The sequence below is a fragment of the Paramormyrops kingsleyae genome, chromosome 13 (assembly GCF_048594095.1).
Source record: "Paramormyrops kingsleyae isolate MSU_618 chromosome 13, PKINGS_0.4, whole genome shotgun sequence".
NCBI lineage: Eukaryota > Metazoa > Chordata > Actinopteri > Osteoglossiformes > Mormyridae > Paramormyrops > Paramormyrops kingsleyae.
Window position 1 is genome coordinate 23,622,669 of NC_132809.1, and position 26,643 is coordinate 23,649,311.

Genomic DNA, 26,643 nt, shown 5'->3' on the forward strand with positions numbered 1-26,643 from the left:
TAATATTAAATTGTATCACATTTCTGAGAAAATATACATGTACTGCTAACTAGATAACTAGCTTAGATAATATACTGCACAGATAACTAGCTTGGATAATATACATGTACTGCACAGATAGCTAGATAACTAACTGAACATTTTCATCGACGGTCTGAGAATTTAGCATAGTACTGTATATACCTCACTTTTAGTTTCTGTTGCTACAACCAGTGATTATTATAATTATGTAAGCTATCCTTGACTTTTAAACACCAGTAAAACACCTGAGTAGTCCCATGTGACCTCTTTATATGAACGTACAATTTCCAGTTTGTATCTTCACGCAATTTTTAATGGTACAGACCTTGCCCAGTGCAGCCATGATTGCCATTATGATGCATGACCAGCCACAAGGTCACATAGGCTTACATTATAAAGGGCTTTTACGGTGTCAAACAGGCCTAGACTGACAACAACCTGCTGAAGACCAAGAGCACGAAATGTTTTAAAAACAGCCTTATAGCAACCTCATTACTGTGTCCTCTGCTCCCCCCCCCCCCACATCAGTGCCAAAGCTCTTATTCCCAGTATCGACTTGATCAATTCCTCAATCTCCTATAGATTAGCTTTGATGAAGAAGTGGAGAGGTAGGTGACAGGTGGGACGCCCTGCATTCCAAAGCAGCTGTCTCGCTCCCTAGTGGCCCCCGCATGACCCCCCGTTCCAGTTCCGGAACACTTCTGCTCAGAACACCTGATCGTTAGCCAAGGAGGTAGTGATGCGTAGAGTGAGGTGGATCTGAGCTGGGGATAACAGGTCAGACTCCGTACTCACCCAGGGTCGGCCATGGTGAAGATACAGGGAGCACTTCCACTTGACTTCAATTTCTCCAGCTTTCCAAAAGTAATTATGCTTCTCTCATAATGAACCTGTTCAAAAAAATGCCAAAAAGCACATAATGAGCCCACTGAATGGACTCCTTAAATTCTGTGAGATTTCTGTATTTCAAACGTCGAGCACATAAGATACAGTATCACAGGGATCTCACAACCAGAGGAATGAACCAGCAAGACGCTGCTTGGTGTTGGTGAGAGAAATGCATGAGACACAGCATTCTTTACTGTCACCTGACCATGTAGGACATGTGCATAGACATTAGGGTGACCTGCATGACCCCAAATGGCTACCATGAAATGTTGTTTCTCTGGGGGTAACTGGTGATGAGGAAAAGACAAATTAAACATATATATATATAGCTAGAAGAAAAATCTATCCATTATTTACTGACAGTTATACATCCAAAACAGCAATAAAATATTAAAAATGAATAATAATAATTAAGAGACTACAGCACAAATTTTTGTTCCACTCATTTCTCAATTCATGGGTGCGCGTCTGTGAATAATTTTTCATATATTTATTTTTCATTTTCAAGTTGCAACCTGGTTCTTCCTTGTTTCTCATTAATGAAGGGCTTCTTCCTTACTTTATGAAACTTCAGTCCTGCTTCTAGGAGCCTTATACCAACTGTCCTAGCAGTGCACTTCACATCTGCACTTAATGTTTCCCTCCAGTGTCATCCTCCGATTCATGAGAAACTGTCGGATAACTTAACGGTCATCTCTGGCATTAGAAAGTTGCTTCTGCCCTCTGCCTGGCTGGTTTCTGGTTGTTCGCAGTGTCTCCTGCTTCACCTCATTCTTGTGTACTGCTGTCTTAGAAATTTTGAACCTGGAAACAACCTGCTGTTCTGCCAGCTAAACCATGATTAAACTAGGATTTAAAATGCAGATTTGTTTAAAAATATAGAGTGGTCTCTCAATCTTTCCCACGGCTGTATATACAGTTCTCACAAAAATCTTGGAATGTTTGCTTAATTAAATACAAAATCATTACTTTTTTCATTTGTTTACAAAAAAAAATCATATTACGGTAGAAACAACCGGCAGTTTCAAGTAAAACATTCATTTCAAGTCGTAATAAATCGAAACCCAAATTATAGTTCTAATAGAGCTGTTCTGTGTTAAAAACTTCATTGACAAGCAATCTCAGTTGGGTGCCTTTTAATTAGTAACATCTTTGCAGTAACAAAAAACACCAAACGTCTTTAATATCTTTTTGGGAGCCAGTGACTGCAATTGCAACTATTAGCAAAATTGCAAGAATAGAACTGAATGAGTCAGTCAAAAAAAATTACGGCTGTGCTGAAGATATGTGCAGACATGTTAAGCATTGCTTGTCATGACTTTTGTTATGAAACTAATAATTTTTACAGAATTAAGTAATCTGTGAGCACTGTGTACATGCGTGTACATTGCGCCAGACAGTACAGATGCATAAATCAGAGAAGGAGAGGAGGAGATACAGCTGTGAGCTGCTGTTGGGAAGTTGAACTTCACTGCTTTCCGCAAATACAGTAATGTGGAAAAGTCTAAGGCTGCCAAAGAAAATGATGTTTAAATGATCTTCATGATGGTGTAACTCTATAATATTATGCCTGTCATTGTGAGTCAGCTTAGCCATTTCAAAACATCTACTGAAGTCAACCTAATATTTGCAGCAACCACCCAATACAATCATGTATTTGTTGACTTGACTACTAGGATACCTGGTATGGATAATTGCGTAATGCTTCAGCATACCGAGATATTTTGGATAATTATGTGCTTCCAAATTAGTGGGAAATGTTTGGGGAAGGCCCTTTTCTGTTTCAGCATGACTGTGCCCCAGTGCACAAAGCAAGGCCCATAAAGACATGGTTGGGTGAGTTTGGTGTGGAAGAAACTTGACTGGCCCACAAAGAGCCCCGACCTCAACACCATCAAACACCTTCGGGGATGAACTAGAACGGAGATTGTGAGCCAGGCCTTCATGTCCAACATCAGTGCCTGACCTCACAAACGCTCTTCTGGATGAATGGGCAGAAAATCCCACAGATACCCTCCTAAATCTTGTGGAAAGTCTTCCCAGAAGAGTGGCAGCTGTTATAGCTGCAAAGGGGGACCAACTCCATATTGATGCCTATGGATTTAGAATGGGATGTCATAAAAGTCCCTGTAGGTGTAATGGCCAGGTGTCCTAACACTTTAGTCCGTATCTATAAGAACATTATATCAATGATGATGCCCTGTCAGAGATGAGCCCCCCGCTGCCTCATGCTCACACCGTGACGGCCAGCTGGCAGCCAATGGCGTTCACCCACCAATGTTACGGACAGCTGCAGGCCGTCGGCAGCTCAGTACCACCGCTGTGGACACTAGGGTGGCATGGCTGAGTGGGGCCAGCTGAGGACGGGCAGGACCAAGAGAACTGAGAGCAAAATTGGAGGGGAGGGGAGGGGCTGCCCTGGGGTTGGGTGTGGCTCAACAGGTTAGGCTGCTGTGCCTGTGATTGGTAGAGCCCCGGAGGGGAGGGGAGGGGCTGCCCTGGGGTAGGGCATGGCCCAACAGGTTAGGCTGCTGTGCCTGTGATTGGCAGGGCCCCGGCTCAAATCCTGTAGCTGGCTGAGGGATCCCATCAGTGGGCCCTGAAGCAGTTGCTCCAATGACTTGCTGCTGGGGCCCTTAGTGGAAATCTGGGCTGGTGCAGCACCCTGTTCAGAATATTCAGCCATGCCGCTTTACTGATGTGTGTCTCCATGGAATGGCAAATCAGAATAAAATAAATGTTGGTCTGGTGATTTTGAGTTTTTTTTTTTTTTGTCTTTTTTAGATTTTCATTTAACTATTTGCCTTTGTATAGAATAGATGTGGCAGTAACTGATAAGTATTATTTGAGGTTGGAAAACATCTCCTGTGCTTAAGGATTATTTAGCCAACCCAAACTATTTAAATAAATTCAACAACAATGCAATATAACAATACAATTGTCATAATCCTGGAAAAAAAAAATCAAAAAAGGACAAATTCTCTTTATGCATCAGAACCAGGCTGTAGCAAGTGTAATAACACATTGTGATCTGTTAGGACATACCTACGATATGTCATTGTGCAGAAGGTGTTAAAATGGGAGGTAACATACAAATGTCATCAATGCAAATTTGCATGAAATGAACTTCTATTGCTATTATTTTTAAGTGATATACACCAGTAGTACAACATTAATACATTTATTAATAAAGCCCAAATTGCTAGTTAGCTAATTCATTACATTCAGTTATGGTGGCACACAGGGATGGATTAAGGTGTACAGAGGCCCCTAGGCTACAGTAGTCTGTGGGCCCTCCAACCCCGCCCCCCTCCGCGCTAATGGGGGCCCCCTTGCAGGCTGGCACACGTGGGGCCCCTAGGCTTAAGCCATATCTAGCCTGTGCGTTAATCCGCCCCTGGTGGCGCAGTGGTGAGCACTGCTCCCTGGGACCTGCGTTCAAGTCTCTGCCAGGGGTCCGTGTGTGTGGAGTTTCTGTGCTCTCCCTGTGTCATCGCGGTGTTTCTCCTGGGCATGCTGGTTTCACCCACAGTCCAAAAGAACATGCTGTGGCTAATTGATGGGTTGGTATCCCATCCTGCCTTGTTCCCTGCCTTGTGCCCAAAGACTCCAGGCTCCCCGTGACCCTGAACCCAAGTGGTTTCAGACAATCAATGGATTATATTTGGTTATGTTGACACTGCATACATAATGGGAACAAGAACAATGAACCTTTTGCTTACTGATATAACTGTCTCGTTAGGTATGTTTATATTGAATTTATTAAGCCATAGATATATACAGTATTTATATTGTAATGTAATACTATTGCTTAAACCAATAGCAACATAGAGCTACAGCATTATACACTTCATCTATAGTTGTACATTATTGGTCTATCTCTATATATGTTGCATTTGCATAAAGAATATTTTTGATCAAGTGTAATATGATGATCTCTGTAGTGTTACAAAAATAAAATTTTATCACCTAAAAAGAGGATATTCAGAAATAAACTCAGCATTAAATATAAGGTCAGGCAGCAACACACTACATCCCAGAATCCTTGAGTACAGTTGCTTAAAGCTAAATTTGCACACAGTTCACATTTTACAGCCTGATGAAATTGTCCACATCACTATAAACACACATCCATAAACTACATGAGCCGTTCTGATCAATTACCTCTCACTCACATCACTTTGCCGTGAGTCTGAAAGTTCATTTATCATCATTTTCTGGGAAGTCAAATGCATATTTAGACAAGCAGTTATGTGAGTAAACAACCTCTTTTACACAGGGAACTGTACAGATGAGCAGATGTGTTACATCCATCCATCTATCCATCCATCTACCCATCCATCTATCCATCCATCTACCCATCCATCTATCCATCAATCTACCCATCCATCTATCCATCCATCTATCCATACATCTATCCATCCATGCATCCATCTACCCATCCATCTATCCATCCATCTACCCATCCATGCATCCATCAATCCAGCCTGGAGCCAGTTCTTATGCAGAGACACCAGTTTACCTAGCCAGATGTTTTAGCAGGAATAAAACATATTAGGGTCAAATACTTTAGTGTTGTAGTAAAATGGATAAGACAGTTGGTACCCATCCTGAGACATACTCACAGAGGCACATCGATCTGTCATACAGCATTAAGAAAGAGGTTATCTGCTCTGAAGGAATCCAAATAGAGGTGAACTGTCATGATCATTTTATTTTTTGGATTAACTCTGCAATTTCTTGCTGCATAACATATTTTAGGTAGCTAGGGCCCAGGTCTCCCACAATGCAGACCAGATTAAGTGGTTGGAAAATGAATGGATGGATGGATGGATGGGTGGGTGGGTGCATGGAAGGATAGATGAAGGTGAGGTGTTATGGTGGTGTATATGGTGTGCAGGTGATATAAATAGGCCGGGTGAACAGTGTAAGTTGTTGGCTTTATTAAAGGCAAACTTACTTTCAAACACAAAATAGGATATAGTATGAGGTCATATTAAACGATAGTATAGTCGATATTAGAATGATTGCTACATAGCTTCAAATTTCATCTACATGGTCACTGCTACCTGAGATTCAACCTAAGACCTTGACCGAACAACCCAAAACACACAGAATTCCCACAGAGATGAGAAAAGTGAAATTTAATCTACTCTGAGACCTCTCAGTCTTCATAACCCGCACAAATAATATTAAAATTTCAGTTGGAGAAGATTCAACTCTCAAGAGACCACTCAGATTTCAGACAGAGCACACTCAACACACACAGAGATTGGAGTTCAGGCAAAACACACTCACCCCACACACACACACACACACACACTGTAAGGACTGAACATACAATCATCACAGTCACCATTCAGAGTTCAGACTCAACACGCACAAAAATTGCTCAGTGTTCAGACAAACCACAGACAATCGTCACCGATACCACTCAAGCAGACAGGACCGCGGAGAGTTCAAACAGAGCACCCTCAACCCTCAGAGAGACCACGCAGAGTTCAGACAGAGCACATTCAGCCTCCACATAGCCTACTTTCTCTGTTGAGTTCATAGACCAAAATTACCCCTGTGTCTCAATTAGCTTTAAAGCAGAGAGGAGTAATTATTAATTAATTAATTAATTAATTAATAAACAAATAAATAAATAAATAAATAAATAAACAAATACATAAATAAATGTAATTACTAAGTCTTCACAAAAAATAATTTTCATATAAAATTCCGACTTTAAACTGTGGTGCTCAATCACTCGCACAGACATTTTTTCATGAATATGGGAAATTCTGGTTGTTTTATTTTATTCTAAATTCACGTCTATATTGACCTCTTAACAGAACCTTGCACTGATGTTTGTAAAAGTACGGCTTTCGCAGTCTTAACTTGCCACAGCATGCAATCATACTGATTACAGAAAAAGCCAAATCGGTCAATTCACATAAAATATAGATGAAAATATTAATTACCTACTACAGGCATTCCAGCACGATGTCTCAGTATTTCATCTAAGATTATCATTAACAAAAGAGGTCAGAATAAGGACGGCGGAATTAAAATATATACTCATTATCCGTAATATTTTCGAGCAGAAAACCTACCTCTTCCGAATTACATTATTGACTGTCCTATTCTGTCCTCCCGGTAACGACGATAATGCCTCTGCCGATGACTACAGTACTGGAAGCTCCCCGATCGCAATGTGTGGCTTGCTATCCTTGGTAGTTTGGTACTGGGCAGGCAGCCCATCCGCTGCTGGGAGTACGGGGCACGACGAAACAGCTCGGTCCGTAGCGAAGGCATCATCATCATCATTCACCGAGGCGCGATCCAGAGTCTCTGACACGTCACGAAACTATATAAGTGCATCGCTGGATGTGGACGAAGGCATCAGCCACTCTTTGCTGGTAACGGAGGGTCCTCCCCCCATTTCGAGTTAAATCTGGGACTCCGGATGCCAAATATAGGTCCTATAGAAAGGGGGAGCTGTCCAGGTGCTGAAGCGTGATAGACCCGCGGTGAAGTATAATAAGCAAAATAGTGTGCTGATGAAACGTGGGTAAGACTGCACACGTCCGGATATATATTACTGCTTAATTAGTATTAGAAACATACCAGGAATGATCAGAGATATAAGTGTAGCTTCAACTTGAAATTTTTGCTTGTCTCGACTCTCCGATATATTTTCCTAAAATATATATTTAATACGGGAATGCATTTAGAGTCCATGGCAATCGTCTTAAGCGTTTGTTATTCAGCTGTATTAGACACTGGATGGTTAATTACAGCGCACACCAATCAACTCCCCCCACCCATCTTTTTCACAAACCGAACTGAAGGGGATGAGCTCTTGCCGTTGTGCTACACTAATGGAGACATTATGTATAACTCCAACATTTTTTATAGAATATACGTAAACGGTAATTATGAAATTACACTGTAAGCGAGGATTAAGTTGCGTTTGGTTGGGCGGTAATTAACAAAAGAATGACACTTGACTTTACTGTTTATAAAGGTAAATTGTGATGAAATCAATTCACTGTGCTCAGAGGTGAGCATCGCCTCAAAAATTCCAAACGTTAAACGAAAGCTTAAGAAATATACTTCAGAATTTAGGCTAAAAGTAATTGAGGGATTACAGGTGAATTGTCACTTATTATTAAAACATTTTAAATACACGAATGGAATAAAACTCGTCAATTTTACCGTTCGCTTCAAACGTTTCGTTGTTAATATTCCCGCAATCCGTTAATGGATAAGCAGCCGGAAGATGGACTGACATGGATGGTATGTGAAGGTTAATCAGTGTAGGCCTGTGTATGTATTTGAATTAAAAGGTCAATGACTCAAAGAGCCGCGCAGGGGTGAAGCAGGTCCTGATTGGCTCACTAAGTTAGATCTATGACAAGGTTTTATATACAAGTGCACTTATAGGTATCTCAATTGGGGCCTTCAATTTTTTACATGTTCCATCAGTAGCCTACATTTAGTGACACCGCTTGATTAAAACACCGAATTCTTGACTTCTGAAATCTAGTTATTCACAGGCTATTATTTAAAAATGGATTCATTTACACACTGGTAATGTCAGTAAAGCACAAGGCACGTTGCAGTTCAGTAAGTTTTTTGTGTGTGTGTGTATGTGTGTGTAAGCTAGATGTGGTTATTGTGTCACTGTGAGCAACATCGGGCTAGGCTGTGCCAACCTGCACTGGTTTGATCAGAGTCACATTTTATCGGAGAACTGTATCAGTTAAACAAACACAAACTTTTCATAATAAATCTGATAAACTAGAGCAGCATTTACATGAGAATTTCGCTGAAATTTGTTTAGGGGAATGAAAACGCGCACGGAATTGCCTTACAAATGTTAGAAAACATCTGACACACGATAGTCTTCCTGAATGGAGCGTGTCCTGACATGCAAAATGCAGATTACCGAAACAAAAACCATTTACACCATCCCTGAGCAACAGAAACATGACACTACTGTAATTGACGGCTTAAGCAAACACCTGGAGACACATTCATTTAGTCATCTTATTTTTTTTATTTTAGGATTATTAACAATGATCGGTGTAAATTATGAAAACGTTTATTTTTTGGCAACACGGATGATTCACACGCCCGCACTTGTTATTAAAACAAAAACATAGGCAGCTTACGTGTATACAGGTTTTTCTTAAAGGGTGTTTGTTTGTTAAGCGGCCGAATATGAATACTAACATTACTTAGAACAAATCATGATGGATTAGCACACAAATTCGGTTTATTTTATTATCTGGATTACTCTCGATTATTAGTGTAGTAGCCTAAGTGTTTGCTGTCAAATTGGATATGGGCAGTTGGGGAGTTCATGTTGTAACACGTTTTAGTTTATTAAGCATCTGATTGTAGAAAAAGCGTCAGTTTCTTTGCAACAGAAGCGTACGTCGTTTTATGAATGATGCAAGGTAATGATCCCCAAAACAGATCGTCATGAAGGTTTCCAATAAGGCACACCGCCTCTTTCCATTTTACAGTCATTACGTCTCATATTCTTTACATCATAGGGCGTTTATGAAATCAGAGTGCAGTAATTCAAAGGGAGACGCGACGTGGCGTTTAAAGGCGAGCGCCAGCGGCATGGCGGTCCTCTGGCTGGAAGGTTTTGTGCAGCCCAGCCTCGCAGCCAGATTAAGCCTCTTCTTCATTTCCCTATAATGGCAACTTCACGACCGCAGAAGAAACTATGTAAACAGATCACACAAACGCAAGCTTCCTCACAATGATCTTCATACCGCTTCATTTCACTTCCCCTTCTGCATTGTGAACATTCCTCCTCTGATATATACCTCTTCGCTTCACAAAAGTATTTTTTTAACTGAACAGGACAGAGTAAACGCCGTATATCCCGAAGGACACATGGCTGTCACTCTCTGCTATTCGGCATCCGGGGATGCGTCATGAACAGTATTGTATGTTTTTCGGCTTAAAAAGCCATAGCTGCCCCATATGGTAATTTTTCGCTTTGACCTTATAGTACTACTACTGCAATTCACTCCTAACATTATACTATTCTTTAATAATATTATTACATCTAGTTACGAACATAGGTCACTTTCAGCGTCACTGTTCTCTAGAACCACGATGCTGCCAGAAAATTTGTTTGATGCATTTAATTAATAAACAAATCAACCAATTCATAACTTACAGTAGACAAACTTACAAAATGTAAGGGGAACTATAACGTTTTAGTGCACTTCCACACTTCTCTTGTTATGAATGGGAAGATCAAGCTCAAGTTGTACGCAAACCGGTATGTAGGTTTCTGTATCAATCTACCATGCTGTCTGTGACCCTATGAGAAAGTGCATTAATAGCTGTGTCACTAGCAATGTGGACAAACTGCAATCACGACATTTCTCACCTATAGAGAATATACCCACGCCCGTTTTACTGACGATTAAGTTTCGGAACGTAATGTCATTCTAGCTAGAGACTGACTCACTAGCACAGAAACCACGGCGGTTGTGATCCAATTCACTTCTTGAAGGTAAGCTCTAAGTTTTATATATATACTCACAAATATTCTGTGATTTATCTGTCTATGTAAATTGACTTAATAGTTCCATGTATAAGACCAGCCACTGATAAGACTTAGTTACTCTTTTGCTTATAAACATTTGCATTTATGCTACACTCGTGTCAGTACAGGTGCATACAGCCGAATTACGGTTCTGCATGCCTTTTTCCTGAATTTCAAACAAAGACGGGAGATTTGTTACATTTAGGCTACAAAATAAAGTGAGAAAACAGCCCAATGAATAACATGGATGAGACTCGTAGTTTTCTTCATTAAGTGTATCATAAGCTCGATAGGAAGACAGATGATAAGGACACGTAAACAAAAGATGTCATCAGCAAATACATACTAGCTGGGCATACATATTGCTCCATGAGTGTGATGTCACGGCATGAGCCAATTTCAGCACCCCGTGTGGTCTTTTAAGACAAGAAAACGACTTTCTCGATGACACAGTAAGTAGTGCGAGGGTTTATATCCTACATATGAGTACATGTTGATGCAAACATATCCGTCATTGTATTATTGTCATACAACTCATGTCACATGTGACAACCTTTCCAGCTGCCTGAATGCGCCTTTTGTTGGTCAAACATATTTATTACTAAATAAGTATTAATCTGCTACTGCATTTTTTTAATTTATGCGATTTTATACTGCGTTTTCTCATCCTTTCAGGTGAAGTTTCCTGTAGGAATTTCTATATCCAGAAAGAAAAAAAGATTCTCAAATGATGGCAGATAAAAATATCCAAGGTAAAGGAAAACAGGATAATCATTTGAAAATGTAAACGCTGAGTCCGTAATTTCCAGCACCATAGTGGAGGCTCTTTAGCACAGGGCAAAATGAAGAGGCAGAAATCCCATTAGGGAGGTACCGCAGTGCTTTGCACAGGCTGACACAGCTGCCTACTGACCATATGAGGCGCAAATGGCCTTTTGTAGAGTCACCTGCGTTCTGTCATTTGGGTTAATGATGGACCTCTGTTTTTTTTTTTTTTTGGTAGAACATGGCAACCTCTGTAACGCTTCAGAGGCCTCATACTGTACCAATGGGGGGACGTGCTACCGGATTCCTGCCATGCCTACAATCACCTGCATGTAAGTTACCTGTTACCTGTAAGTTACCTGTACTCTAACTGAAGGTGATGCTCGGAGCTCTGAAGTGACATATAGACACGGACCGCAATCTACAGCATAATACAGCTCAGCTCAATAGTGGCGAATGTTTCCCCCAGACATCCTGAACGTTATTAGTCTAGTTTCTAGGGTTAACTCTTTTTTTAGCCTACTCACTAACCTATTGGCAAACGCCATGACTGTTTGCAGATGTAAAAATAACTTTAAGGGCAGCAGATGTGAGGAGTTTCAGCTCTTCAGCCAGTCGGATACAAGCGATGACGCCGGCCTGATCGCAGCCGTGGTCGTCTTGGTCATCCTCATCCTAATGGCGCTAACGGTCGTCATCTACCTCATCTTCAAGTGAGTAAAATGTGGTCCTTCATGGGCCAATTGTTGAGCAAAAAAAAAAAAAATGTATCAGTCATCCAACAAACTGGACAGATATTTGCTGTACTACATACTATTACTAGTTACTATATATTAGTTACTGAGTAGTTTGTTAATGTTATTCCTTGCTAGTTAAGGATTTTTCTGTGAAAAAACCAGCATCTTTAAGTGCTCCAAATGCCAGGCCTGTGACTTGCCTTTGGTAGAAAACTGTGGAATTAGCCAAAAATGGTACAAAACAGACTCATAAGCAGCACATTAGCTAAGCAGTGAACAATATCTACTCACGATTCGAAGGTTCCGCCTGTGGAAGATTTCCATGTTTTCTGTCTTTTACTTACCATTTCAGAAAGAGTGGGTGACATTATACCACTCCTTAAAGTTTGGTGTGTAATTTCTGAAAATAACACCCTTCATGCTATATACATAAACACATATTTTTGGGTCTGCTGAGTATTGGTCCGCCATTCTCAGAGCCCTGAATGAGTTCTTAAGTCAAGGATCATCAGTAGGGGGCTGTAGAGACCAGGCCACACACTCATGTGTGATCCACTCTGTCACACCTCACAGGCTGTGGGCCCAGAAGAAGAAGGCCCAGAAGCAACAGAGAAACAGACCGTACCAGCAGGTACCGCGCAGGGTGTGAGACCAGCGACCGGGGGAACATCACGACATCCTCTCCAGGCGTTGATGAACTGAGCGGCCTGTGAGGATAAAGCCATGAATGACCCACAGTGGAAGGAGAGAAAGGTGCCTGCAGTTGGCCATTAAGCACGCAGCTTCTCCTGCCTGTCTCGCTGCTGCTCTGCATAGCTCCCTGCCGTGGGCGTTTTCTCAGCAGACCAGACGGACCCCCAGAGGCAGGACATCTCAGTGGATCCTTTCTGACGAAACCAAGCATGTACAGACGCTCCTCTACTTACGAATGAGATACGTTCCGAACGGCTATTTGCAACTTGAAATGTTCGTAAGTCGTTATTCTACATCATTTTGAGGGTATACACAAGTACAAAGAACTAGGAAGCTGGGAGTACACACGCTACACTGCTGCGCGGCGGGAGTAGCGGCCAGAAGTCGTACTAGGAGGAATTGGCGCGCAGAAAAAAAAAATTGATGTTGCAGACAGGAAACGGGAGCCCAAATAAACACAATTTGGTCCTTTTCATTCGTATGTCTGAAAGTTCGTAAGTTGAAAGTTCGTAAGTAGAGGAGCGTCTGTATATTTATTTCCATTGCCAGAACATAATGCTGGCTATTTACCACTGATAACTTGCTGCAATTGAATCCTATGCAAAAACCAGAATCTTATTTTTGATATATGTGATGCCAATTCAGAGCTGCGTGACGGAGTGCAAAGTGCAGCCAACTGAATGCACAGGGCTGTCCTTCTTCAGTCACTTTTTAATCATTTGTATAGTTTCCTTTATGCCATTCCCTGTTTCCTGTTAGTCAATAAAAAGGCAGCTTGTCATTACGAACACACCTTTTTTTGTAATCCTCTGGTGTACTGGATTGTTAATCATGTGAATAGTGACACCAGCTTCTCTTCTATGGTATTACGGATTAACATGAATCATTTACTCTTTAAAGCATTCACAATACTCAGCTACAGTAACGAGACGTTCCTCCCACGCAGTTCGTGTGATTTTTCATTCACACACAGGAGCCTCTTTAACGTTTGATCATTATCAATTAACTGTCTGCCACAGTCACCCTTCCAGTTAGAAGAATGTGTCTTACAACACAGAATCAACCAGAAAGACTTTTTTTTTTTGAAGTTTTATTTGACATGTTTGAAAAACTGAAGGATTTGATTTCTGTACCCTGTAGGCTGCTCATTCTAATGCCCATATTAGCTTTGTTTATCGCTACCTTAAGTCAAATCTTGACATCAAAAAGCAGTAACTCCCATCCTGACTGATGAAAGGTCAGCAACTATGCAGCTAAGTTCACTACCAGTCAAAAGTTTTTCTACATTACAGGTTTTTAACAATTTACCAATTTCCAAATTTTTATATATTTTAACTCTGGTTTAAAATATAATTGGGAAAATAATCTAAATAATGAAATCTCAAGGAGCAATGAGAGTGAGATAAAGAATTTGCTATAAAAATTCATGGAAAGCAGTGAACAAGCATGGAAATTGCCATGGAGGCATATTGTTAGTTGGACTGACTGTTGACGGCCTATTACTGCCACAATTTGATAAACCAACAGCATTTCCCAGAATTCCACAGGTGAGGCACACAGCCACGTCTGAGCACCCAGTTACACAGAGCTCACCCACGCCATGTTGCTGGCCTGCAGGCATGAGTGCTGGACGGGGACCCTCCACAGAACCGTTAAGCTTCCTGTCAGCACGCTGCAGAAAGTCCCCCAGAAACCCAGAGGAATCAACGTTGAGGACAGACTGACTTGTTTATTGGGAATGTTAATGACAGAGGAGGTGAACACACAGGTGCATATGCAACGTAGAGAACTCCCGCTCACTTTATTAAGGCCGAACAGCGTGAAATGTGTCCAAACTCCCTGTAATAAGACGCAGCGAGAGCTAATCTTCACAAATGGCCCCAAAAATGTTCCGCTTGAGGAAAATTCAATTTTCCCGAAATGAAAAAGGACAGACACCAAACAGGAGGGGAGCCGCTGCGGGGCAGCAGCGAAAACAACCGAAGGGCTTCGAACCCGGGGCACGTCACAGCAGAGGTCGCCGAGGGCAGTGCCGCTGTCTGCAGGTTCGATTCACGGTGGGGGACACTCAAAACGTAAAAGTCCACAATTTACTGAGACAATCAGGTCAGCTCCTGTCATCATGTCTGTGAGGATGGGCATCTCTTCCCTTGAAATCACACTGCACGAACTGAAACGGACCTTCGAAGTGACAGCATTACTGTCCTCTAATACTGCATTGGGGTGGGGGGGGGGGGGCTGGAAAAGAGCCATTTGTAAATCTGGAGCAGCAGAGGATTCACTAAAGGCCACAGAAAAACACTCAAATTAAACAACCAGAGGTGGTCAATAAGTAATCACTTAATGTCAATAAGAAAATCCAGTCACATGGCACACAGAAGCAAGGCTCACAGTGCGGTATGATGGGCTGAGCAGCAAGGTCCACACAACCAGAGCAGGGGGCGGGCCTTCAGAGGCCACGCCTCAGCCCATCGCCATGGCCACACCAATCAGGCGTGGTTCACACTAACACGCATAATGATGCTTTATTGCACAATAAAAAGGATGAAAAGGGGAGGAACCCTCTGTCTGACCTCCACGGGGTGCCCCTATCGATTTCGTTTCTGGGTGACTGACCTGCCCCGCCCTGAGGGACTCACATTCGAAGACGAGCACCGGTCAGTACTCGGGCATCGTCGGCATGCGTCTCTACCTCAATGGCAATCCAAAGCGCGAGACCAGAGCAAAAATGCTGATAGCAAGGATTTCAGTGTGGGGAAAATACGGCGCTTCGACAAAAGCTGGGTCTAAATGGCCGAAGAAAGATCTAGTTAATGCTGGGGATGAACCGGAGTAACCTCTGCTGGGACTAAAGACACAGTTACTCTATCCTACAAGATGCCGGTTTGTATCACACCGAGCCACAAGCCGTCAAGGAGGCGGAGCCGGAAGGCTGAGAGAGCAGGCGTGGGACGGCACCGAGGATCACCCGCCCCCCCCGGCCGGCTGCCCCTCCCCCGCAGGCCGCTATCCCAGGTGCACCAGCGTCATGACGGTGGTGAAGCCGTGCTGGAGGCCGTCGGCGTCCGAGTTGGTCAGCATGTAGTTGCCCGTGACGATGCGGTCGCAGCCGATCTCACCGTTGCCGAAGAAACCGAAGAGCGGGATGCTGGGAAAGACCTTGCGGAAGGCGTGCACCTCCACGTCGCGCTGGTTGTAGTAGTTCTGGCCGCGGCCCACGCAGGCGAACATGAAGCCCAGCGTGTTGTGCTCGGGGATGCTGGCCGCCTTCAGCCGCTGCACCGCCGCCTCGGCCGCCTTCTCTGTGGTCACGTCTTGGTCCAGAAGCACCGAGGCCCCCTGGACCCGAGGCCCGCTCAGCGTCAGGCCCACCACGCCGTATGAGCCCCGCCCACAGCTACAGAGGGCACACAGCACAGTCACGAAACACCACCAGCAACAGCTCATTTTAACCATAAACTCTTTCCCTATTGGTATTTCGTATGGCACGTACTGGTTTGAACTGTGGTAATTTACACACACACACCACAAAGCCAATGAAAGTGAAGCTCACCACCAACCAGCCAGAGTACAAATCCATCACTAATTAGCCAATGAGATTTGAGAAGATGAGTTTGAGAATCATATAATGCTCTCACCATATCCTGGAGTGGGAAAAGACACTCTCCACATGGCCCCCAGCGACGAGGACACTGCTCTGTGCCAGAGGCTGCAGAATATGGTGCAGGAAGCGTGGGCCGCCCGCCTTGAAAGCCTGGTAGCCGAACAGGAGCACTACACGCAGTTCGGGGTCACCCACGAGACCTGCGATGCAGCAAGAACCCAAACGTGTGGCAGGCAGCCTTCTGCAGCACCAAGACCTTCAGTCACACCCATAAACACATTTCCTACACACTCAGGGATTATTGGTACAACAGGTTCCTGCAGGGGGGGGGGGGGGGGGGACAGTCAGGCAGGCGACTGGGCACCTACCTGCTTCCTCCAGGGCTGTCTTAGAGAGTGTCTGCTTGCAGAAGTGGAAGGGCCTGATAGTCACCCCATCCATGCTGGGGATCATGAGGGCGAAGCCGGCCTCCCCTTCCTGGTGCTCCTGCGGCTGGCTGGAGGGCTGCCCACTAGGGGTCACTGCAGGGGAAGGAGAGATCCACATGGAAATGTGTCTGGTCTCATCTCTGCTTGACCGACTTATCCACAGAAACACACCCACCCTTGCACAACCCTAAGCAAATGAACCACTTAACACTCCATAACTGGAACAGACAAAACTGGTTCTGGTCTTACAAGTAAGGGGTGCAATGTAGTGAAAACAGACATTTCACCTTATTTTGTAAATCGACTTAACAACCCAATGATAAAGAGGCACCTGAAATCAGCATAAATTAACACTGAGGCTTCCTCATCAGACAGAACTGAAAAAACGAAGCAGTGCTCCCTTACACACAATGCCAGGGGTGGCGATCCCAAGGATGTCACAGCCTTTGGGAAACAGTCTTTTGAGGTCCTCAGCCACGTCAGAACTGCACATGGTCTTTGCTGCAAGAAAAAAAAGTTAATGGGTGGGCAGAAATTTACAAAAAGTCTGTAAGAGCGCTTCTTTGCCCGTGACATGCACAGATTTTCAGGGGCAGGTGCGTGAACAGGGGGGATATGCTCTCTCAGAAGATTTTGTGTGTTTTTGTGTCAGTTATCGGAAAGGGGTGTTTATACATCAGGGCTACATTCATTCGTTCAGGTGGGGCAGCCCCCCTCCCCACTTGTGCCTGCTCTTTCCCTTTTATCTGAACTTCACTAATGGATCCTACCTTTTTTCGGCCAGTAGGAACGTCCATTGATGGTCTCGCTGTCGGCCATTAAAAGAACCGTCTGTGGCAGCAGGTAAATGTTCTGTAAATATCAAAATGACAGGTGCAGTGTATTAACTTATCTGTCACCATAACATGGGCAAAGTGATCAAATGTCCCAGGATGCAATGGCAACCAGCACCTCGACTTCTTCGGCCAAAGTCCTGTAGAGAACGTGTCCTTCTGAGCTGGAGGAGCCGGTGGCTGACACCCAGCCCAGCTGCTGCTGGGTCCTCAGTACCCGACGAGCGCAGTTCCTCCACAGGCGACACACGCTGTAGATAACACGCAAAATGTTAACTACCGCACATCGTTAAATGCCATCGGTGTTACAGGCAACAGCCCCGCTTCTTTGGGAGGAAAGAAGATCTGGAACTATGGCTCCAAAGCTACAACGTTAAAATATTCAACACATTAACTGGAAACGTCAGGGCACCTTGATCCTGACGTAACTCGTTGATTTACTTTTATAACAGCAAGCAAATGAGGTAAGACTTTGCAAGTCGCAAGTTCAACTGAGAGTGAAAAAAATCTATTGCTTATACTGACTACAAAACCACATCGGCAAATAGCGTTATGGTGTCTTTAGTATTGGATACTAATATATCGCTGTGAATCCCACTTTCATAAACCATATATTTTTTTAAATTATTGCACTGAAAGCCGAGCCTACGATGATGCCCTTTGCAGACCAGTGGAGGCGAATCGCAGGAGCTCCGCCGACTATTACCAGATACTTTCAGGCACAGTCAGCCCCTCTTGCTTATTAGTGTAAAAAAACACCGTTAAAATAACTTTGCGAAGCTCTACTTCTCAGTCACCATATCGGACTCACACATAAGCCCCCCCAAGTTATTTTCGGGAAGCGAGGACGTCAGTAGCTAACCAGGTAACCAGGTGCTTCATACCAAGCGCTACGGAGAAGTGACTTGGTCGGCACGAACGTCAGTATCCTCTCCACTACTTCGGCCACATTGCTGAGGATGTAACCCGCTTTGCTTCCATACTCAGCGTTTAAACAATCGGTGTTTACATCCATATTTCCCTGAAAGCGACCCAGCACATCCGACAGCTTGTCCTTCGACCTCCTGACCCCGGAAGAGGAAGCCGCTGTCTTTTCCTGCCGAGACGTCCCACTGCTGCCACCTAGCGATTTCCCGCTCTAATAGACATTCCAGACTTTGACTAGAAGCCGTTTGAGAAACGAACTATATATCAGTCACCGACTGATTTAATCCTGCTACTCACTGACTGATATATGTTCCCGGTGGGCTAAGCTGAGCAATGATTGTTCCCCCGTCGTGGGCTTCATCGAGACCATATTTTTTCCAGTATTGCTAATTTCATTGCTTTTGTGTTTATTGTTCTGTCATTTCCTTAAAATTTCATACTGGTATGAAGGATTCTCCACATTTCAACAGATGATACTTTAACCTTATATCGCCAAAAGGGCTCCATATACTGGGTATCAAGGAACATTCATCTTTTTTTGTCAAGGGAGCACCAATACATCAGTGTTTCTCAAACCAGTCCCCAGCGACTTCAGATGTTCCATAATTTTGCTCTCTCCCAATTCCTTTGGAGTTGGGAGGGAGTGAAAACATGGACTGTCTGGAGATCCCCAAGGACTGGTTTGAGAAACCCTGCAATAGATAATGTTGCTGATTTACCTGAGGATACCAGAGGTGAATAGTTCAGGTCCAGAAAGTACAAATCCAGACCAGATTTTGTTTCAACTTACAAGTTCAGTTCAAGTTCGACTTGGGCTGAGAGGTGCTGCATGATCTATCTTAAGTCTTGCTCTCACGAGGTTTTTGTACCATGTGACATGACAATAAAAACTTTGAATCCTTTAAGTAAATGAATATGATCTTTTTCCTGGATCTTTTTACACAGGGCCACTATACACAATAGTTTTATTCACTGCTAACAGTTTGTATCAGGAGTTGGTTATTGTAAAAGAAGCAATGTGCATGCAGGTGATATTTGTATAGATTTATCTACACCCTCCTGGCAGTCAGATCTCACAGACTACAAGTAGAAGTTGTCCGACTTGGCTGCAGTCAGGTTATACTCTAGCCCTTCAGCCAACGGCAGATCTCGCTCCACGTCACGTCAGTTGCAGACAGACCTAAGCCCAAGTCGAACACACCCATAGTCACAGACTGAGTACTCAACTGGTTGGTTGAAACTAAGTCTTGGTCTGGATTTTTACTTTCTGGACCTGAGCTATCCATCGCTGGAGGATAGTTAGTGGTGGAGAATAACATTCATTGAAGCAACCCAGTAAAGTGTCTCTGAAGTGTTGGTCTTATTGTACAAATTTTACAACCGTACAAAGTATATATACACATAACATGCCTGTGAGAAATGTGTGTATCCCTGCAAATTCCCCCTTCAGATGGAACATAGTTTACTTTGTACTCTTATTATACAGCATCTGAATGAAACCCACATGCTTACTGTTTCATGACTTCTGAAGTGTAGCACAAGCAAACAACACACAAGTGATTATCAATTTTAATTTACACATCAAATGTACAAAAATAATTGACATAAAAAAGCTACTTTGAAAGTAACCGTCGTGCATTTTTGAGAGCCAGCTGGCGACCCGGCTTCATTGGCACTGATTCGAGTTGCCGGTACGCACTCTGTCCGTCGTCAGCCTCTCCTGGCTTTGTCAAACTCCTTGGCGATCTTCAAGGCTGTGCTGTTCAGTCCCACGGACTGCATGTTTATCAAGACAGCAACGACCACTCCCCTTGGGGGGGTCGGCACCTCGTTCGGGGGCTCCTGTGCTTCCTCAGGCAGCACCAGGAGCACGCTGCTGGCCCCCACGGCACCCCCTGTGTGCGAGACGTAGTGCCGGCGTTTCCTGCACTGGCCGTATTCCTGATGTTTCTCCACGACCAGCCAGCCCATCCCGTATCTGCCGTCCTTGTCCCAGGAGCCCTCGGTCTTCTCCACCGGAGCCCACACCATGGCGGCGGTTTGGGGCTTCAGGAACCCGGGAAGCAGCTCCTCTTTGTCTTTCCTGTGGGCCATCTGGTGGCTGTACAGCATGGCATTGCCAAACAGCAGCAGGTCGCCCACGGTAGAGAGGAATCCACCCCCTGCCCACTTGTAGGAATTATCCACATAGGGGCAGTTTACAATCCGGCCTTTTTTATTGAAGTGGTAAAACCTGCAGCAAAGACAAACATAAAAAGTAATTAAAATGTGTGCGTGTATGTATATATATATATATATATATATATATATATAATTATTCTGCTTGGTTTTTATATTTTAAAAAATATTTTTACTTTAATATTTTATATCTCTTTAACCAGCAGCTAACAAATGCAACTCATGTCACAAACCCACCCCCCAGAGCTGAAAGGAGTGAACCCCCCCCCCCATCACCTGGAGCGGTGGTATATAATGGGGTCGTTCTCTTCGGCCACGGTGTTCAGCATGCCCAGGTCCCGGAACATCTGCGTCATGTGATCCAAGAAGCGCTGGCCCGCGGCCCTCTCCACCACGGCACTCAGCAGGGTGAAGGCGTGAGTGGAGTACAGGAAGGTGGCGCCTACGGAAGAACCCGGAACAAAGCTGTAGGCGGAACGCGGAGGCGAGGTGCCCAGGCAGCACCATTATGATATCCCAGGAGGGTGGGGATGTCCAATAATTCCTTTGGCAGCATCAAAGATGTTATTTTGAGCAAATGCCCATGATAGACAACCAATCACAGAGCATTTAGGCCGAAAAACCCTACCTGGCTTAAAAACAAGTGGGTCATTTTTAAACAGCTCGAGAGCCTGACCCACGCTATCAAAGCTCTGCTTAAGGTAGTATTCCTCCAGTTCAAACTCCCTCTTCTTCTTCCCCGGCCCGTCCTCCTTCTGCTTGACGTCATTGTTTTTTTCTTTGTTGTCGACACCCCTGTCCTCTTTATGCAGCCTTCCTGGAGACCCGGGGGGGCGTTTTGTTTTCTCTTTCTTCTCTCTCACTTTCTTCAAGTCTTTCTCATAGTGGCGTATCCCACTCAGATGGGACAGCAGCATCCGTGTGGTTATGGTTACCTGGAAGAGTGTGTTGGGGGCAGGAGGGTCATAAACCACTGATTTCTTACAGCCCAACAGCACAGAGTAGAAAAACCAGAACTTTCCACTCAGATGCGAGAGGAAGTGTCATATCCACACCCTAGAACGTCCCCTAGGCCCTGTCACTTACAGATTTTCCCTCAAACTCTTTCTCAGGGAACTCAGGCACATATTTCTGCACAGGTATGTCGAGATCCAGGAGGCCTTGTTCCCACAAACGCGCTGCAGCTGTCGTAGTGAGGGACTTGCTGATGCTGGCGATCCGCATCACGCTCTCCGCTCTGCAGGGAACTCGGTTCTCCAAGTCCGCGTATCCCAGCCCTATAAAAGGCACAGGCTCAGCTTAGGAACTCACATGTCCCTTTCGACCACATGGTAATAAACCACCTTTATTTTATATATACCGTGTACTGCATCACGGGTGTCCTGCCTTGTGCCCTGTGCTGCCTAGGATAGCCCCCAGAACCCCCTCACCCCTCCCCAAGCAGAATAAGCAGTCAGAAGAAGGATGGATGGATCTTTTCTGCAAAACCAAAAGAGACATGCACACAAACTGACCTTCTGACCAGACAGGAACTCCATCTACAGATACTCCGACCACAATCCCTGGTGCCCCTACTTCATCCTGGAAAAAGAAAAAAAACAGTGAGTCCAAAATATAATTTAAAGAAATGTTACTTGATGAAAGAGAAAATTGTTTCCACCAAGTGTAAAATAAAAACCATGACATGACTGACATGGTTGTTTATACTACAGGTACAGCTCCACTAGATGCCTTAATAAATAATAATAATAATAATAATAATAATAATAATAATAATAATAATGAATACATTATATGTAGACTTCTTGAAACATAAGCTATGGACACGCTTAGTTTATATTTTAAAAATTCTGCCTATAATAAAACACACTGGCTTAATTTATCGCCGTAACCTTCAAACCACGAGTTTTGTGTATCGATAATGCATCGTGCATTTAAAATAAAACACGTATAAACATTATGAAATATGACCCCCAAATACCTGTACCTTTATCCTCTGCAGCAGGTCCCGGCTGACTTTGACGGCACCGTCGTAGCCTCCGTTCCCGGTGCGCTCCCCTGCCGTTTCCTCCTCGCATTCACTACCCACGTACACATGATCTTTTATTCCTAAAGCTAAGACGGAACCGGCACCGACCCCCAGAATCCAAAACCGTAACCGTGCAAACTTAAAGGACGCAAACAGACTGCTTGCGCTTGTACGGGTGCCCCGTCTTTGTTGGTAAACATGCGGACAGTTTCTCGGAAGGTTCCTTCGCTGAAACCGGCTGGTGCGTAAAGAATAAAAACGCACTTTCTGCGGACAGGCGAACTTACATTTCACGATTAAATCATTAATCGCAGAGGAAAAAAACCTAGACATGGCTTTTAAAAAAGCGTTAAAAACAGTGCAAAATCTAGCAGTGCGAAACAACAGCAGAAAAACAAGAGTGGGGCATTGAAGGGGCTGTCTTTCAGTGTGTACATATCAAAGGCTTAAGTAATCGACTCCGGATTCAATGATGACCTGTTACCGGCTGGAGGCTGCTGTACGCCGTGCCTTTTTCACTGCCTGTCACGTGTCCAGCGGTGTCGCACGCGAGGTGCCCGTATCAGAGGCGGACACGCGCGCGGTCGGGGCGCCGTCGCCCTCTGCTAATCTGCCGGCGCCTGCTGCCGATGTTAGGGCACTCTGCCCACAGCTGTTTAATGAGCATTATAGAAACATCCATGATCTGCAAATGTGTTTTACGGCCTTCAATTTGTAGTCTTGCTTTATTGCATAACTGAGATGTTTCAGTCATTCGCTGCACAATAACCCGTGACGTTATTCTATGTCTAGTTAAATGAATTTATTAATTAAAATGCAAGCTATAGTAACGGAGATAAAAAAAAATATTGAATCCTCTTATGGATCGATGCTTTTCTTGTTTCTTCATGTAAGACATTTAATGGTGAGCTGATATAAATTAAGAATGTAAATTAGATACATTGGATATAGGCCAACATTTGCATTATCTTTGCACTGCCCCGGATGGGTTTTTTTTTTTTTACTGAAGATCATCACTCCATCATCACTCCATCTCACTCAGTCGCCATGAGGCGGCTCGCGGCACAGCCTCCAGGGGTCACTATTGCACAACAGCGATACAAGAATGCTCCCTTAACACAGAGGAGGGACCACAGGAGCACTCTTCAGATGACAGAGCCTTAGGGTTGGCGAATGTAAGGGCTCGTAACAGGACACGCACGATAGTGCCGCTGGTGACCCCAAAAAAAAGCTGTGACGGTATAATGAAGTTATTACAAGTCAATGGGTTTGTGGTCAAGTGCTGAAACTTTTTGTTCATCCGATACCAAGAAACTGAATAAGGGATCCCTAAATATATAGTAATTCCCAAACATACTCATTGTACATATACACTGTATTGTAGACCAATGGGCATCATGCTAATGTTGATGAATGTTAACAATACATGTCAAGTATTTTTTTTTCTGTGTTGCCCCTGCTATAGCGCTAATTTTATAATAGCTAGAAGATGGATGGTTATGACTCGGGTCATTTCCCTGTATTATGCTCAGACTGATGATATTAATGTGAATTATTCTCTTATGTCAGTAAATACAAGGCTTCTTTGCGGATACAGAAACTCTTTAACGACACCCTCAAGTAAAAAACCATTATCTGTAGTCATTACCTATCCATCCATTTTCTGAAACCGCTTATCCTATTAAGGGTCATGGGGGGTCGGAGCTGATCCCGGAGGCTACGGGCACAAGGCAGGGAACAACCCAGGATGGGGCGCCAACCCATCGCAGGGCACACTCACACACCAGTCACTCACACACCAGTCACACACACACCGTTCACTCACATAGAAACACATATGGGCAAGTTGGAAACTCCAGTTAACCTCAGCATCTTTTTGAACTATGGGAGGAAACTGGAGCACCCAGAGGAGACCCCACGGTGACAGGCGGAGAACAAGCAAACTCCAACCCAGGTCCCACAATCCCACAATCATTACCCATAACATATTTTTAAATATATTTAAACAAAATCACCCAGAGTATATGGAGCCTAGTTTACTGGAATCGTGGTGAGGAATGTAGAAGTTTCTACAAAAATGGCTGAGAGTGAAATATTTGCCCTGCAGAGAGCACAGGCTTGCAAATTGCCGTGTATAACCAGGCCCATCGGTGAATTCTCACCTGTCATTATCTGCAAGGTGAGCCGCCGTTCATGTAACAGGCATAGGCAGAGTATAAGCTGACATAAGCACAAGCTTAGCCTTACAAGAAGGCAGTTTGAAATACCCAAAACAGTATTTTCAGTCTCATGCATCAACGTCAAGGTCAGCTTGAGTAAACCATGTTTCCTGTGTGTAACACCTAACCAGTCTGAGTCTCAGTTTTAGTCCTCACTTCCTGGTCGGTGTGCAGAGCTCTGGGTCGGTGCCGCACTTGCTGAAAAGGCCGCGTAACGGCGGCAGGGTGGCTGCGTGGGCGCACTGCTACCTCCAGGGTGTGAATGTTCCCCCCATTTCATGTGGGTTTTCTCCCACAGTACACAGACATGCAGTTAGGCTAACTGGTGTTTCTGAATTGCCCTTAGAATAAGACTATGTCTCCTGTGATGGTCTGGCCTCCCTACCAGGGTGTAGCCCTGCCCTGTGCTGCACAGGAAAGGCTCCAGTACTCCAGTGACCTGGACACGATGAGCGGGTGCAAGATGAACAGATTAAATTTACTTTTGAACCATTAGCAATTAATTTCTCTTTTCTTCATGCATAGCATGAACAATAAACATTGATAAATTACACTGAAAAAGTAAAGCATTACATTAGTAGCCTGTCTGTAATTACATACCCGGTATTTTCCTATCTGCTCAAAATAATCCAGTAGTCCAGAAACTCAAATGCTTCTCAGCCAGCACATAGCACAACACTCCAAAACAAAAAGCACGATATTAACCTTTAAGAAGGAATCCACTTCAGAAAGATGAAAAGAAAAACAGTATGGTTTCCAATTCTTACCATCTTGTGGTGTCCAAACCCACAGGCTCCAATTTTGCGGAGTTTACAAGCGACTGTTTAGGTCAGACATTTTTTACACAGTGTCTTAAAATTAGGAATCCGTTTTACAATTTAATTTTGGTTTTGTACAGATTTCATAAAGGTCATCCAACCACACGACCATTTTAAGTCTTCATTTAGCACTGAACATGCCCATGATGCACTCATTAAATCCATCAGGATTTTCTAGCGTTGCATCAAAAGAGTCAACAAGCCTTTATAAAAGTAATAAAAGTATCTGATGAGACACACAAACCCTTCATACTTAACTTTCCATGGTCAGATATTAAACTGTTTACATCCCAACCACAGGAAAAAAAAACTAAAGGAGGTATTTGGAAAGTACAGCGTGACCACAAACTCTAATACATGACAGTGCACGCAGTTCTCACAATAGCTGATGAAACTGAGCAAGTATCAAAAAACAAGTTTCACACAGATGTTGGTAACTGTATTTGTGTTTCAAATTCTCAGGAAGTAATTCAGTGTTTCTTCGATCAGGAGTTATTTGGGCTATACTGAGTAGGGCATTCTGGGATTGCTGGCTGATCTCCCCTGATGGCTGCCTCTGTCATATTACCTTCCCGTCTCCAGAGAGCAGTATCAGGTAGGAACATGCCAGAAGGCGCAGTCAGGGAGAAAAAACTGTGAGACGCCCCTTGACCTTGTAGACTAGCAAAGTGCTCCTTCGTTTTATTTCTTCGTTTCTGTGATCCACTTCAGCCTGTGCCACTCATTATTAAAGTAAAATTGTCAGCCCAAACATATCCCAAGTTATACTTGCCAAGCATTTCACAATCAACCTAAACAATTTTTCGGAATTAATTAGATAAGGTGTCATGGCTGAAGGTTCTCAATGAGAAATTTGGAAGTTCTCTTCTTTAGCTTATATATAAGTTATGGGGCTTTTTTTTTTTTTTTTTTTTTTTTTAAATTGAGCAATCAGTGTC

General features: G+C 43.8%; 4 protein-coding genes across 5 annotated transcripts in view; 1 reads left to right on the top strand and 3 right to left on the bottom strand.

Annotated features, from left to right (window-relative positions):
- LOC111843517 (transmembrane protein 266) overlaps nucleotides 1–7,562 on the bottom strand; it is a 47,843-nt gene extending 40,281 nt beyond the window's left edge. Inside the window, exons 1-2 of the mRNA XM_023811161.2 lie at nucleotides 7,008–7,562; nucleotides 817–911 (exon numbers count right to left, since the gene is read on the bottom strand). Coding sequence (XP_023666929.1) covers nucleotides 817–830 — 14 coding nt within the window. The 5' untranslated portion in view covers nucleotides 831–911; nucleotides 7,008–7,562. The remainder of the gene's footprint in view (nucleotides 1–816; nucleotides 912–7,007) is intronic.
- Nucleotides 7,563–10,230: 2,668 nt separating this feature from the next.
- LOC111843519 (uncharacterized) lies at nucleotides 10,231–13,461 on the top strand. Its single transcript, XM_023811164.2, has 5 exons — nucleotides 10,231–10,441; nucleotides 11,150–11,226; nucleotides 11,478–11,571; nucleotides 11,800–11,952; nucleotides 12,550–13,461. The coding sequence occupies exons 2-5, from the start codon at nucleotides 11,202–11,204 to the stop codon at nucleotides 12,623–12,625; spliced, it is 348 nt and encodes a 115-aa protein (XP_023666932.1). The 5' UTR covers nucleotides 10,231–10,441; nucleotides 11,150–11,201; the 3' UTR covers nucleotides 12,626–13,461.
- Nucleotides 13,462–14,378: 917 nt separating this feature from the next.
- Nucleotides 14,379–18,638, bottom strand: fbxo22 (F-box protein 22). Its single transcript, XM_023811139.2, has 7 exons — nucleotides 18,419–18,638; nucleotides 17,653–17,785; nucleotides 17,472–17,553; nucleotides 17,107–17,202; nucleotides 16,642–16,794; nucleotides 16,308–16,473; nucleotides 14,379–16,066 (listed from the first exon to the last, which is right to left on the bottom strand). The coding sequence occupies exons 1-7, from the start codon at nucleotides 18,547–18,549 to the stop codon at nucleotides 15,676–15,678; spliced, it is 1,152 nt and encodes a 383-aa protein (XP_023666907.1). The 5' UTR covers nucleotides 18,550–18,638; the 3' UTR covers nucleotides 14,379–15,675.
- Nucleotides 18,639–20,014: 1,376 nt separating this feature from the next.
- Nucleotides 20,015–23,293, bottom strand: lactb (lactamase, beta). 2 transcript variants are annotated; one of them, XM_023811151.2, is made up of 6 exons: nucleotides 22,621–23,293; nucleotides 22,154–22,220; nucleotides 21,726–21,916; nucleotides 21,268–21,574; nucleotides 20,916–21,081; nucleotides 20,015–20,694 (listed from the first exon to the last, which is right to left on the bottom strand). In XM_023811151.2, the coding sequence occupies exons 1-6, from the start codon at nucleotides 22,999–23,001 to the stop codon at nucleotides 20,172–20,174; spliced, it is 1,635 nt and encodes a 544-aa protein (XP_023666919.1). In that variant the 5' UTR covers nucleotides 23,002–23,293; the 3' UTR covers nucleotides 20,015–20,171. The 2 variants fall into 2 exon arrangements, with proteins under 2 accessions (XP_023666919.1, XP_023666920.1); XM_023811152.2 differs by having other exon boundaries at nucleotides 22,627–23,284.
- Nucleotides 23,294–26,643: the final 3,350 nt, after the last annotated feature.